Here is a 14,693-nt window from a genome sequence, read left to right as displayed (position 1 = left end):
ACCGCCACATCCACCACCACATCCACCACCACCACCACTTCCACCACCATCGCACCCACCACCACCACATCCACCACCACATCCACCACTTCCACCACCACCTCCACCACCTCATCCACCACCACCACATCCACCACCACCACCACATCCACCACGGCATCCACCACCACCACATCCACCACCGCATCCACCACCACCACATCCACCACACCCACCACCATCATTTCCACCACCATATCCACCACCACTTTCACCACATCCACAACCACCACATCCACCACCTCCACCACCACCACCACCACATCCACCACCACATCCACCCCCTCATCCACCACCACATCCACCACCACCATATCCCCCAGATCCACCACTACCACATCTATATGTGTGTGTGTGTGGCTCTGTGTGTGTGTAGGTGCAAATGCAATGTTCTTGGATTTTCGTCACAATAAAATACACTAAACATAATCTTCACAAAAGTTATTTACAAACGTTTAAGCTATTGCCATTATAAAGTACAATAACAATTATTTACAAAATTAAAAGCCATTGTTATTTGTAATATCAAGACATCTAAGTTACGTAAATACAACACACATTGCATTACAAATGCTATAGGTGTCACATTTGCAAAAGTTAACACTATTGACATTGTAACTGACAAAGCTATTAATTTTGCTACTTTCAAAACCAACACATAAATAAAAAAAGTGTCATTTACAATACCAATAGCTCAAACTTTCCTAATGCGAGACCTATTGCATTTCCAATGCTTGTTCTTTTGTAATGTCTACTCTTATCGAATTCCCTTGGTTTAAGTGTAGTTTTCACGTCATCCTATATGCATATATTATAATTCACAGCCAGGGCATTAAACTTATAGACGAGCTGCACCTCCCTTCACTTCTGGAATTAAGGAAATATTAAATATTGTATTCTCACGTTTCCTGGGTCTATGCGTGAGTTGGTCATACGCTCGGGGTTATTGCTTTGCATTCTGGGATTAATAGTCCTCATTTTATAACAAGTCAAACCAAAAACCATAGAATAACAGTGCTTAAGTTGAGCAGGTGGTTTCCGGTGCTGCACCTACACTTAATTGTCAACACCGGCACTTACGACTGTTTGCTATATGGTGGCGCTGCTTGTCTAATTTAGAGATGAGCACAACAACAGATGTTTATTAATTCATTGTACATTAAAAATGCCTAATACCTGCTGCCCATACCATTCTTATAGCTTTGGGGGCCTGCATGTTATTACCCTGGCAGCCATTTTGTTTTTTGTGTTTTTTCTTTAATTTACTGTTCTAAGAAAGATAACACCTTTTTGCAATGGTAAGAAAATGTTTTTTGCGTTGCTGCTGCGGAAATGAATGGAAGTGAGTGGCCCAGTAGTAGCGTATAGTCAGTCCTTCACATAAAGAATGGAAAAAGCACATGAAAAATAAAGCTGGAGTCAGCAAAGAAAGCAATGAATTCACATAAAAACTCAATTGTCCTTGGTAGAAATGCACCTTTGTTTGACGGGAACTGTTGCCCTGTACATTCGCTGCTCTATTTCTGACTGTGTTTTTGAGAGTACTACACCTACATCAGATATTCCAGACCTGCTGAAAACCCCACTTAATTAATATATCACCTTAGGAGTAGAAACTTCAATGTACTTATTTTTGGGCTGTTTTAACATATGTTTCTTCCATTTGGGATCACAATATTATCAGCTAGCAAATTAATATGACTGTAATCATAGTTCTGTTAAGTCAGATTGGCAGCCTCTTATTTCTTCTTCATGTTACTTACTGTATTTTTTTATACTTCATTTCCCACATGTGCGACATGAGCTCTTCTCCATCACATCACTTTTCCTCGTAGCACCTTGATGTAATTACAATACAAATCTTTTGGCTGTATTGGACAGGTTATTCTTTTTCATTGATAACTGTCAGACCTGACCTCAATAGTGCGTATTTTTACTAGTTTCTCTGTTTGGGAGGTTGCTCTTTCCAACCCTCATACAGGCCAATTTACTAGTGATGCTGAAGAATGTATCCAGGCCTAATATTAGTTTTTTGCATCTTCTCTCATTCACCCCAGTTTATCGACTGCATCCCAGGGAGAACGAAAAAGTAGTCGAGGAAGTCAAGAGAACTGGTTTCTAAAATAGATCGTGCCTTAAAACAGTGATACTGTGAGCACACAACCAGAACTTCATACATTTCTCTACTGAGTGACGAAGAGAGCAGGCTGGGAAATGATAGACAGATGTACATGTTGAAGTGTGGAACATAAAAAAGTAGAATTTAACAGAACTAGAGAGCTCTCAAATTGATCCATTTCAGTCATGATTGATTTATACAGTAGTGAGTTTGTTGTTGGTATTCTGATCATTATAGTTTTGCCTTTCCAGTACATGCAAGATACAATACCCGCTACTCTATTTTCGAAGGGTATTGCAAGCCAGTGAGGAGTTTTGTGATCTTATAGAGCAACAAGGCTGTAGACCAGGTATTTAGGTCTCGCGACCTATCAATGCGCGCAAGCGCATTGAGCGGAGCGAGAATTCAAGTGCTCCAAATCCTCGTGAAACCACTGGCTTTTTGCTGCGGTTTTCATTAAGTTCACGTGGCCACAGGCACGCGCTTTTGGGCCATAAACTTGCATTTCTCCTCCCCCTCCCCAGCCAGCTTCCCCCAGGCCGTAGCAGCACTCCCCCCACACCTTTGAAGTGAAGCTTAGCTTCACTTCAAAGGACCCTGCTGCTTCACACCGTGTCGCATTTCTCCTCCCCCTCCCCTTCTCTGCCTTCCCTCCGTCTTGTTTTCTGTCCTCTATCTCCCTACTCCTCATTGGTTTCTCTAACATCGTTCTTTCTTTCATCCCCTTTGTATCACTCCCTTTTGTCCCAACTGCCCTTCGAGGACCTAGCTATGTTTCCCAACTGTTCATATCTCATCTCTAACCCATCCATCCTCTTCTTCCCGCACTTCCACGCCCCAGCGCTAGCCTTTCTCTGAAAACACAACTGTCCCAACTCGATTCCCCAAAGCTGGCGTGCCCTCTTGCCTTTTCTCCCCTTCTCAACTCAGTCTCTCTCACCTTTCCATCTCCTTTCCCTTGCCTCCTCTCAATCTCGGGCCCTCTTTTGTACCGCCATGCACTTGCCAATATTTGAAATCGGGGAAAAAAATATGAATTCTTTTTCTTTAGTGGCTTACACTGAAGTGGCGGCAATTTTAGGTGGTAGACAACTAAAATAAACGTGTTGGAAAAGGTATTATCTGAATAGGCGAGTTTGCATTTGTGTGTACACCTATCCTGTGACTGCAATACACATCCTCTCGCAGTGTCGCCGTCTCCCCTCCATTTATTTGCAGTCACCTTGTCTTCTTTTGTACTTCCTGCCTCGCTAGCTCCCCATTAATTGCGTTTGCTCAGTCTCGCCAGGGGTGTAAGCAGGTCAGGGGGGCGCCCACACTTTACCCCATGCAACGGGTTGGGGGTGGAGCCCCTCCAGGAGGCCGCCCATTCGCATTAAGGCTTTGTAGGTGTGTTTTGTTTTTTAATTCCTGAGTTACTCGAGTCTCAGCGGCTCGTTACCACTTCTGAAGTGTGCCCCGTCATGTTGTGTTACGCCGCGGTTTCCCGCGTCTCACCTCCTCTCTGGCCGGGCGGGGGGCCCCTTCCCGTCGCTCCCCCGCTGCCTTCCTCTCTCCTCCCACGTGACGCCCTGCCGGGGATGCGCCGGTCAGATGCTGCCGGGCAGCACAATGAGGATATTGTGTTTTGTCACTCACTGATCGGAACCCGGCAGGAGAACAAGAGGAGACATTGAATGTCTGGAGAAAGACGGGGCTTTACACTTCGGGGCAGCAGACAAGGCCCTAGGTGTGAGAGCGAGGCCGTCCTCACACCAGGCCCTTAACCGCGCCGGCAGCGCCAGCACCAGGCCGGCCAGGCCAAGGAATGTCACCTGAAAACCCAGAGACAAGCCACCTCCAGGCCCAGCAGAGCCGACGTCACGCCAGACCCCGAGCCTGGCCTGAAGCAAGTCAGGCAACAGCATGAGTGGAGGTCCCAGCTGTGTAAGCACTGAACCTAACACCAGGATGAGGCCTAATGGCCAGAGCTGTCGACTTTGGACCTGGGGAACCAGGTTCAGTCTCGGCGTCAGCTCAACTCCCTGTGACTCTTGAGCAAATCACTTCATCTCCTTGTCCATACAAAAAATGTGTGTGTCTGTGTAATGTAACTGGCAGCCACGTAAAGCACCTCAGTATCTTCGGGCCAAGTTCGCCCTACATAAAACTGCAAAAAAAAACAAGCACTGGCGTTGCCAATAGGTCTCGCAGTAGGAAAGTTGGAGCTATTACAATTGCAAATAACAATGCCTTTAATTTTTGTTTTCATTTTAAAAACATAAAGGGCTTTGTCATTTACAAAACCAATAGCTCCAACTTTCCTACTGCAAGACCTATTGGCAACGCCAGTGCTTGTTTTATAAAGTCACACAACCAATACCTCAGCCTTATTCATGCCATTTACTGCCCAACAAGTACTAATCCTTCATCATTCATTGCTAAGATCTAGCGGCATCCTAGGCAAGTCATAGTCTGACCAAAAGCAGACCTTGTAATCCAAATTCATATATAAGTGGAAGTCCGGAACTCTGTCCACGTATGTATTGAACAGGCCAACGGATAGTTCAGAACCATGCAGGACTTTAAGGCTAATCAGGAAGGAACTGGAACATTTTAAAACAGGACCTCTGGGTTTAGTGGCATTTAGTGGCATTGACCACATTGACCACAAGAAGTACTGATTCTGTAATGCAATTCAACAAAACACCATGTGAAGCCAATCAAAGCAGTTATTGGATTCAGGCGTGGACCGGCCATATGGAACACATGCAAAGACCCAGTATTCTGAGGACCAGGGGTAGGTTTGAGAGGAAGATGGATGGAAGGATCATCAGCTATCAGACTAGCAAACAACCTAAGGGAACACACACAAGTTTATTACATGCACATGTAATTTGATTTACTCGGTACAGTCTCTTTGTACAATATGTGGTTGTTGCATGTTTCCAAGGGATTCGTTTATCTCCCAATTCACCACTGATTGGTTTCTTGTTAAATCAGCAGACGAACCCCAAAAATTGCTTGTGAAATTTTATGGGTAACTGACACTGAAATCATCTATATTGGAAGAATTTAAAAAACGTTTCTACATTGAATGCAGTTGTTGAAATATTCAGGATTTCTTCATGACAAATTCTACCTTGCCTCTTTCTGCAAGTGAACACAGAAGAGTGGGTCTAAATCTTATAGCATTTGCACCTTTGCTCTTACGAATAGGGTAACAATGCTTTCTGCACAGTATCAAACTCTTGGTGTGCAGTTCTGATGGCATTGCAAGTTTTCTTCGGCGCATTGGTTTTGCATCTGGGCATACTTACTGTTGGACATCCCTACATGCCCACAGCGTTATTTTTCTCTCAGTCCAAACAGCATTTTACCTGTGTCTGTTGAATTTCACTTATTGTTATCTAAATGTTGTGTTTGAGCATCTGACATATCTGTTGTATTTTATGTGTCTCAAAAACAGATTCTGTTGTGCTCTGCATTATCTAAAGAAGCATTGACAAACCCAATAGGTGTCACATTTATAATGTGTGCCAAGCTGTTGTTTTTGCTAACAGTTTTTGTTATACCATAGTTGAAAACGAAAGTAAAAAAAATCTCTTGGGACAGGTTTTCCCCAAATAGAAAACATTTCCACATACTGACTAGTACGTGTGCATGCATTGTGATATAATAATGCGTGCCCATGCAAAAACAACGATTTTGGCTTTTTATTTTGAAAGTTTAATTTTGACCATTTTCGAGCAGAACATTAAATTAGAAAAATGAAAATGTGCAGGAGTGCAAAAAGAAAAGAACAGAGTGGCCTGGTAGCATTGTGCAACTTCCAAGCCCTTATGAAAAAATATTTTTATTTTCTTATAAAATAAAAAAATGTAAACCAAAGTAGGGACCAGTGTACTGTTGAGTAGCAACAGGAGAATGGAGGTAATGAGGAGTGTGCCTTTGAGGGTAAATCAGAGGTTTGGTTGGCGCAGAGCAATGGAATACGCCATTCCTTGGTATGCTAAAAATAAAATTAAAATAAAATGAAGAACAATGAGGGCGCAATTGAGAAAGTAGGGGCAAGCACCATTCACAATAGAAGAAGAGGCAAAAATGTAAAACAAAACAAGCATACCAGAGAGAGGGAGTTAAAAACCAGTACATTCCTTGGGAATGCTCAAAAAAGAAAAAAGTAATTTCCTGATTGTAAGCAGTGAAAGGATACGGTAACGCATCCAGTTAAAAATAGTGTAAATCAGCTGTGCTCCAGGGAAGGGCAAATATAGGAAGAAAACACATTTATTAAATAGCAAGGAAACAAGATTGTCAATAAATGCAACTAAAAGATAAGCAGTGGGCTGATCCAAAGCCCACTAAGTATTGGTATTGTATGCAATTGGTTTGAATCGTGTAAACTGTATTGAGGTTCTGTGCAATAGGTCTTTCAATAGTAGACAGCAAAAGGTCTTGGTATGCAAGACCTAAAAACCATAACATGTTAACTGATTGAAAATGCTTATCTGATAGGACATTGTTTACAAAGCAATTGGCGCAGTCATACTGCTGTTAAAATATTGGGATAAAATTGCTGAAAATTAGGTATTTTATTAATAACACGTTATTGTAGATGCTCTAACAATCCATGAATAATGTCCATTTTACCTTCAATGCAAGCTTATATCGTTGTTCAGATGTAATTTGCTGTCCTAATCTTGACTTTCGGCAATATTTGAAAAGTTGCCCATGTTTTGTATCAGAAATATTAATAAGGCTAGTGATAATAATAACCGTGACATGTATAACTGTAATAGTTAATAATATTAATAACATGATCATTTGTATTTTGACTGGGTGTGCATTATTTTTGATCTGGGTCTCGACTCGTATAATACTTTATTCACAAGATAAATGAAATACATTTTCCTAGCTTCATATGAAAACGTGAATTAGTTAATTGCACTATGCTACAAATGATATATTTATGTGATGTTTAGTTAGATGCTTTGTTCGCAGTATTGTAACATCATTCTTAATTCTATTTTCTTGGTGTAATACTGACTGCTGTATTTTCTTTGTTTTCCACCAGAAAATCCAGAACGGGCTGCTCTGTACTTTGTGTCCGGCGTGTGCATTGGGCTGATATTGACACTGGTGGCTCTGGTTGTGCGGATATCCTGCCAAACAGACTGCAAGCGCTCCACTGTAAAGAAGACCCCCAGAAAACAAGACAACGACAGTGACAGCAGCGACAGCGACGACAACTCTGACACCACCTCCGACCTGTCAGCTAGGCGGCACCGCCGCTTCGAGAGGACTTTGAACATGAATGTGTTCACGTCGGCCGAGGAGCTGGAGCGGGCACAGAGACTGGAGGAGCGGGAGCGGATCATCCGCGAGATCTGGATGAATGGGCAGCCGGATATCCCAGGGACTCGAAGCCTCAATCGCTACTACTAGTGCTGCAATGGGATGTGCAGCTCATCCTATCACCTACTACCACCATTCAGGGGCTAAGGACCTTTCTGTGTCTACAGAGGAAACCAGATGGTCGGTAAAGGGAAATGACTCACTTTCTTGACCCTACAAAATGGTCATTCAGTGATCAAAATACTCAAGGAGCACAGTTGTCCACAAGGTATATTTTACCTTTTTTGGTCATCCAGAAGTGCTGACCGAAGGCCAAGCAAATTGCTAGTGAGTGTTGTACTGCGGAGTTCTGTTCACAAGGAATAGAGAAAAGCTGATGGGAGGGTACTCTCCCTCTGCGTGCTCACCCTCAGGACTTGGTGCAACGACAGAGGGACAGAGATTAAAATGAACCTAATTGTTTTATTTTCAGCTGGATATGCTGTAGGGAACAACTATGTTTACCTAGAATGGATGCTAAATTATCTAATTGGAGAATGAAGAAAATGGCTGTAATTTCTAGGTGCTTGGCGGGAGGGAAGGGGTTGGATCCGTGCAAATTCTGAAGACTTTGAAGGGATATCAAGCAAACCTTTGATGATAACGTGACTGCTAAAAGAAAGGCAACACTGACATAAAAAGAGCGAAATGATCAAGCATCCTGTGGCTTTGGGAGAAAGGAGATCAAGCTGGCTGATGTGACTTTATAGTAATCGGAGACTCCTATAGAGTGATATCATCTCGAAATTGAAGCTGTATCCATTCGGTTCTATTATTTAACACTGTTAATCTTCTTCAGTGGCAGCATTTTTACTGACACCTCAGGGATGAAATCCTATTGTATTTGAGAAATTTGTGGACAGTAAAGTATGGTATTATAGGAGACGTGTCAGAGATCTGAAAAACGATAACCTCAAAGAGGTTGTTATTTTAAAGATATGAAAGTATATATTTTTTGAAGTCGCAGCACAGTGATGTGCCTTATTCTTTCTTTTTGTTCTTTTTGTTTTTGTCGTTTGTTCAAATATTAATTTCCCCGTGGATAGCAATGCACAATGTTTTATATATTTTATTAAAAAAAAGTTTGTAATTCAGCGAGTTAACTGGGGTTCATTGAGACCAATTATGATGCTAAGAAAAGTAATAAACAAACGTCGGCTTTACATATGATTCTTAACCCCTCTCCCATGAAATGGATTACTGAATGAATAATAGAGATAACGCCAGGTAAGAAATCCTCCATGTCTGAGTCTGGAACTGTCTGAAGCCAGTGGGATATATTTCCTTTGTCTTTAGCTAGTTCAAGGAGAGTATGCGTTTATGGTGCAGATTATTTGATTAATCACAGAACTAAGCCAAGACTTTATAGTACATTATCCTTCAAATTATGCAGATCACAGGATGTGAAATGGGTGGATAGCATAAAGACCAGAGCAAAGACCTTAGATGAAGTTAAGATAAGCGATTCCCGCAGTAAGTAGCAAAGTCTCATGCTTCAGATGCTGAAACAACTGAGTTCGGATTATTCAATGTCTTGGACTGACCTAAGCCAAGAAAAATCGACTTTATTTTGCACTTCTAGTAGAGATATGTGAGACTTTTATGCTACTGAGAGCATTGTGTCACGACTCTGTACCTTTTGCATAGCTGCTTAATGCGTTCTACGAGCTGTAATTTTCCTTCATTCCAAGAGAATCAACCAAACCAAGAGACAGACTGCAATATTTCTGACCAGAAACTATGGGCTCCAAATATGGTGACATGCTGCATCTGAAAGCACTACCATTCATAACATTCGAGCCATTTCAGGGAAGGTGGAGATGTAAAATGTCAGTATAATTAAAAGGTGCTGAAAGCTTATTTTTTGAGCTTAGAATTTTCTAGTAGGAGTTTTTATCAGGGGATCCTCAACAAGTTTAGTCTGCCGAAAACTCCTAAGTGACAAACTTACATGCCTTTTTATGAGTAGTGCTACTGGCGATTATCTTTGCTTCACAAATGTGAAAGGAAACAAAATGAGGAGCAGGTTGAAATCAGATGTGTAAGTATTAACTAGAAATATGTGATTATGTTGATGGAATGCCAGGAAAGAATACTTTCTCATGTGACTCAACTCACAAGGTCAGCATGAATTGAGGGTAGGTCAAGAGAAGCTTGTCAGTACCTAAAATTCAACATTGAATTGATAAAAATATGGCAAAAGCCACTCGGTCACAACACTTCCTTCTGAAGCATTTAAACATGTATTTTAAATGTATGTTTTACTGGGTACGGCACTGATAAATGCATATTGCTACTAAAGCATTTTTATAGGTCTAACAAACCATTTATTGATACCAGCCATATTTGGATCAATATATCAGATCATACCATAGCACCAGCAATACTCAGTTTCTCACCAGCATCATGGATCTCATCTACAATTATTATGACTCAACCAGCGATACAATGTGATTTTGAATACATATACAACAAATACACTTGTAAATAAACAAAGATGAAAATCTTAAACAATTGGTTTAGACAAATTACTCTAGTTAATCAATCAATCAATCAAACATTTGTAGAGCGTGCTACTCACCCGTGAGGGTCTCAAGGCGCTGAGGGGAGGGAGGAGCAGCTACTGGTCGAACAGCCAGGTCTTGAGACATCTCCTGAAGGTCAGCAGTTCCTGGGTCTGACGCGGGTGGATGGGGAGGGTGTTCCATGTCTTGGCGGCGATGTGGGAGAATGATCTTCTGCCGATGGTCGTTCGGGGGATGCGTGGGACGGTGACGAGTGCGAGGTAGGCAGAGTGAAGCTGGTGGTTCGGGGTGTAGATGGACAGTCATTCGTTGAGGTATGCTGGTCCGGCGTTGTGGAGTGCTTTGTGAGCATGGGTGAGGAGCTTGAAGGTGTTCCTCTTGTTGACCAAGAGCAAATGCAGATCTCTTAGGTGGGTGGTGATGTGGCTGTTGCGAGGGAGTCCTTGGATAAGGCATGCAGAGGCGTTTTGTATGCGTTGGAGTCTCTTCTGGAGTGTGGCCGTGGGTCCTGCGTAGAGGGCGTTGCCATAGTCCAGCCTGCTGCTGACGAGTGCTTGGGTGACCGTTCTTCTGGTTTCAGTGGGGATCCATCTGTAGATCTTGCGGAGCGTTTGCGGAGGGTGTTGAAGCAGGAGGATGAAACTATGTTGACTTGCTGGGTCATAGAGAGCGTCGAGTCCTGGATGACTCCCAGGTTGTGTGCGTGGTTGGTGGGTGTCTGGGCAGCTCCCAGCATGGCCGGCCTCCAGGAGTCCTCCCATGCGGAGATAGTGGAGCCAAGGATGAGGACCTCCGTCTTGTCTGAGTTCAGACGCTCTGTGACGGCCTTCATTCCCTCATGTTGGTTGGATTTGTCAGTGGCCGGGTCCTTGCTGAGGGAGAGGATCAGCTGGGTGTCGCGGCATATAAGACGATGTTGAGATGGTGCGTTTGGACGATGTTGGTGAGTGGTGCCATGTAGATGTTAAAAAGGATCGGGCTAAGGGATGATCCTTTGGGTTCACCGCAGGTGATTATGTTGGCTTCGGACCTGAAGGGGGGGGAGGCAGACTCTCTGCGTTCTGCCAGTGAGGAAGGAGATGATCCAGACCAGGGCCTTGTCTTGGATCTCTGCGTCTTGGAGGCGTCTGCGCAGGGTGTGGTGGCAGACTGTGTCAAAGGCGACTGAGAGGTCCTGGAGGTTGAGGGCTGCAGTTTTGCCTTAGTCCAGTATGGTCCTGATGTCGCCGGTGGCGGCCATGAGGGTGGTCGGTGCTGTGATTGCTGAGGAAGCCGGATTGGGAGGAGTTCAGGATGTTGTTCTCCTCCAGGAAGTGGGTCAGTTGTCTGTTGGCGGTCTTCTCAATGACTTTCCTGGGAACGGGAGCAGGGAGACAGGTCGGAACTTAAGCAGGGAGATGGGTCATTCTAAGCCTTGTTAAGAAATCAGTAGATATGTTTTTATTCCCTGTCCAGATAATGACAATGTCACTATGTTATCTACGACTCATACATAGATGTTCTTAAAAGAGTACTGTCTATGTAGGTGGTTGTGATCTTAAAGTGATGAACATAGAATCTTGCCATACTACAGTAAAGGTTGCCCCCATAGATGTATAATGCATTTGATGATAAATTACCTTGTCAACCTCAAATTGATTTTTTTTAGGCATGTGGGCTGCTGAATTCATATCTGTGCATAGATCGCCGCCTAGTGTTGGGTCCGGATGATTGCACATTGTTGTCCTGGAAGAGTCTTCGAAGTATCACGAGATAGGTGGCTCCTCCCCTGGACTACAGTGCGCATGGGCATCGCCTCCATCCCCAGATTGTTTTTTTCCGCCATTGGGTTCGGATGTGTGTCGGTTCCCTCTGTCGGAACCGATAGTTGTTAACTTTCTTAACTCGAGACCAAAAGGTCTTTAGGCTTGGCGCCGGTATCGTTTTCGTTCGGGTCTTACTGTTTCTTCAGCTCCGAACACTTGCTGCCCTTCCGCGTGCTGTCGGCGCGGACGGGCCTACACGACGCTCCAGACATGGAACGGACTCCGTTTAAACGGTGCCCGGTGTGCAACTCGAAATACTCGCACCTCGACGTGCACCCAGTGTGTAACACTTGTCTGTCGCCGGACCATGACGAGGCCAGGTGTATGGCCTGCTCCAGGTTCCGGTGTAAAAAGACCCTCAAGATTCGTCGCGCTGCGAGACTCCAGGCCCAGATGTCTGCGCCCCCGCCGGACGACATCTTTGAAGAAGACGTCGGAGACGACGATGTCCAACAGGTTTCGGACTCTAGCCCTGCGTCCGAGGGGGATGCCTACGACGCAGGAGACGAGGAGTTTGACGAAGCCGGCGACGAGGTAGGGGACGACGATGGGGCCATTGCCACTGTGGGGGATAGCTCGGAGGAAGAGCATCCCCGGACTGACTCAGGGGTCGACCCCCTTCCTGCGGCCCAGGTCGAGGGATCGCCTTCGGGCCTTACCCAAGACCTCGTTCTTAGTCCAGCAGCCCCGCCTCCGGGCCCGGCCACGGACATTTTGGAGGTGCCACTCACGTTTCCAAAAACGAAAGTGAAGCCTTCGGGCTCTGCAACTCCGGTTTCAAAACCGAAAGTGAAAGCTGTACAGAAGGCTCTGGAGGCGTCAAAGTCTGAGAAATCCAAAATGGCCAACGTGGAGAGTCACGCCAAGATGGCCGACCCGAGGGCCTCAGGGTCGATGCCGAAGGCGAAGTCGACCGACGCGGCTGCGTCGGCGCCGAAGATGGTCGCGGTCGATGACCCGAAGAAGCCTTCAAAGAAGCGTCAAGGCGATCCCAAGGCTCTGGCTTCGCCGGCTCCGGCCGTCGGGGCCAAGGACGTTGCAGCGTCGGCTCCGAAGACGGGGCCTCTCGCCGACACCACTCCCAAGACGGGGAAATCGCCCGAGCCGGTCAATCCCTCTCCAGCCCTATCGAAGAAGGTCGAGGAGTCCCTGCAACGGATTCGGAAGGTCGCTGTGCTTCCCGAACCGGAAGAGGGGGTGTCGAAGCCCGCACTGAAGCCGTCAAAGGCGCAAACGCCTATCCGCTTCACCCTGCCGCCGAAGTCGACGCCGAAGGCTTTCGCTTCGAAGCATGGGGCAGGCGTGCCCTCGAAGGAGGTGTTGACGCCCAAAGCGTCTCCAGTGGTGTCTAAGCCTCGGCTCCAGCCACTTGCGGAGGAAGAGCGTCGTGAGGTCATCATCAATGCCAATACCGGGAAACTGTCCCTCCTCAAAAGGAAAATCACCACGGAGCCGGTGTTGGAACATTTTCGCATTCCTCTCAAAAACAAGAAGGACTCTGCGGGTACTTCAGCACCTATGGAGCCAGCGTCTCCAAGAGACCTGCCGCGTTCACCAACTCCTTCTACCGCGGGTGATGGTGACGAGGAGGAGGTCGAGTACAACTATCCAGCGTACTCGGATCCGGAGGAAGAACATGAACCTTGGACTGCCGGAGGCGACCCCGAGGACCCGCAGTCGGGTCAAGAACCGCAGCTCTTTGCGGCGAAAACTTCGCCGACGGAGGACTCGGCAGCCTTCAACGCTTTGATCGAGAGAGCTGCAGCTAACCATGATGTCGAGCTGCACTCCGATCCTGTGGATGTGGACTTTTTATTTGACACTTTCTCGGTGGCTGAAAAGTCAATCAAGACTCTGCCAATGCTCAAAGGAGTGCTCAAGCACGCGCAGGAGGTCTTCAAGGAGCCCACTCGGGCACATGTCATCAATCCACGCATTGATAAGAAATATAAGGCAGCACCCTCGGATCCAACATATATCAAGGGACACTTGCCACTGGACTCTTTGGTGGTATCCAACGCTCGCAAGAGGGCGAACTCACAGACAACTGGTGACGCTCCTCCCCCAGACAAAGAGTCGAAAATATTTGAGGCCTCAGGGAAACGGATTGCTGCACAAGCAGCTAACATTTGGCGCATCTCAAACACGCAGGCCCTACTTGCACGCTACGATAGGGCTCATTACGACACCCTAGAAGCACTGCTCCAACACTTGCCTGACCAATACAAGGAGGCAGGGGAAATGTTAATTCAAGAGGGAAAGCTCATTACAAACGCTTCCATCAAATGTGCGCTTGATGTGGCTGATACAGCCTCCAGGGCAATCAACACCAGTGTGTTGCTCAGAAGACATGCATGGCTTAGGATCTCAGGGTTTAAACCTGATATACAAACAACCATCCTAAACCAAACGGTTAATCCTGACCATTTGTTTGGACCCGAGGTTGATGCGACGCTTGAAAAGATGAAAAAAGATACAGACACTGCTAAGTCTATGGGGGCCCTCCAGTCTCAGCAGTTTCGGGGTGGTTCCTTTCGCCGCTCCAATACCAGAGGCACCTCAAGGGGTCAGGCATCGCAATCCACCCAGTACTACAAGATCAATACCCAATCCTCATACACCAACAAGGGTAGAGGTGGCTACAGAGGCAACAATGTCAAGGGCAGGGGACGTGGAAACAACAGCTCCAGGTCCACCGCCGCCAACAAGCAGTGACGTCTTGTCACTGCCCCCCGACCACACAACACCGGTCGGGGGGAGACTCCAGCAGTTCCTGCCCGTGTGGAGCTCCATCACCACGGACAGGTGGGTCAAATCTCTTGTCCAGTA

At 45.8% G+C, this 14,693-nt stretch overlaps 1 protein-coding gene across 1 annotated transcript in view; it reads left to right on the top strand.

Moving 5' to 3' along the window:
* The window catches only part of LOC147707040 (protein eva-1 homolog C-like), a 739,660-nt gene extending 730,718 nt beyond the window's left edge, over positions 1-8,942 (top strand). The window contains exon 8 of the mRNA XM_086926252.1: positions 7,215-8,942. Coding sequence (XP_086782378.1) covers positions 7,215-7,585 — 371 coding nt within the window. The 3' untranslated portion in view covers positions 7,586-8,942. The remainder of the gene's footprint in view (positions 1-7,214) is intronic.
* Positions 8,943-14,693: the final 5,751 nt, after the last annotated feature.

The sequence above is a fragment of the Lissotriton vulgaris genome, chromosome 6 (assembly GCF_964263255.1).
Source record: "Lissotriton vulgaris chromosome 6, aLisVul1.2, whole genome shotgun sequence".
Classification (NCBI taxonomy): Eukaryota; Metazoa; Chordata; class Amphibia; order Caudata; family Salamandridae; genus Lissotriton; species Lissotriton vulgaris.
The sequence above is the reverse complement of the archived record's forward strand: the minus strand, read 5'-3'. Positions and strand labels throughout refer to the sequence as shown.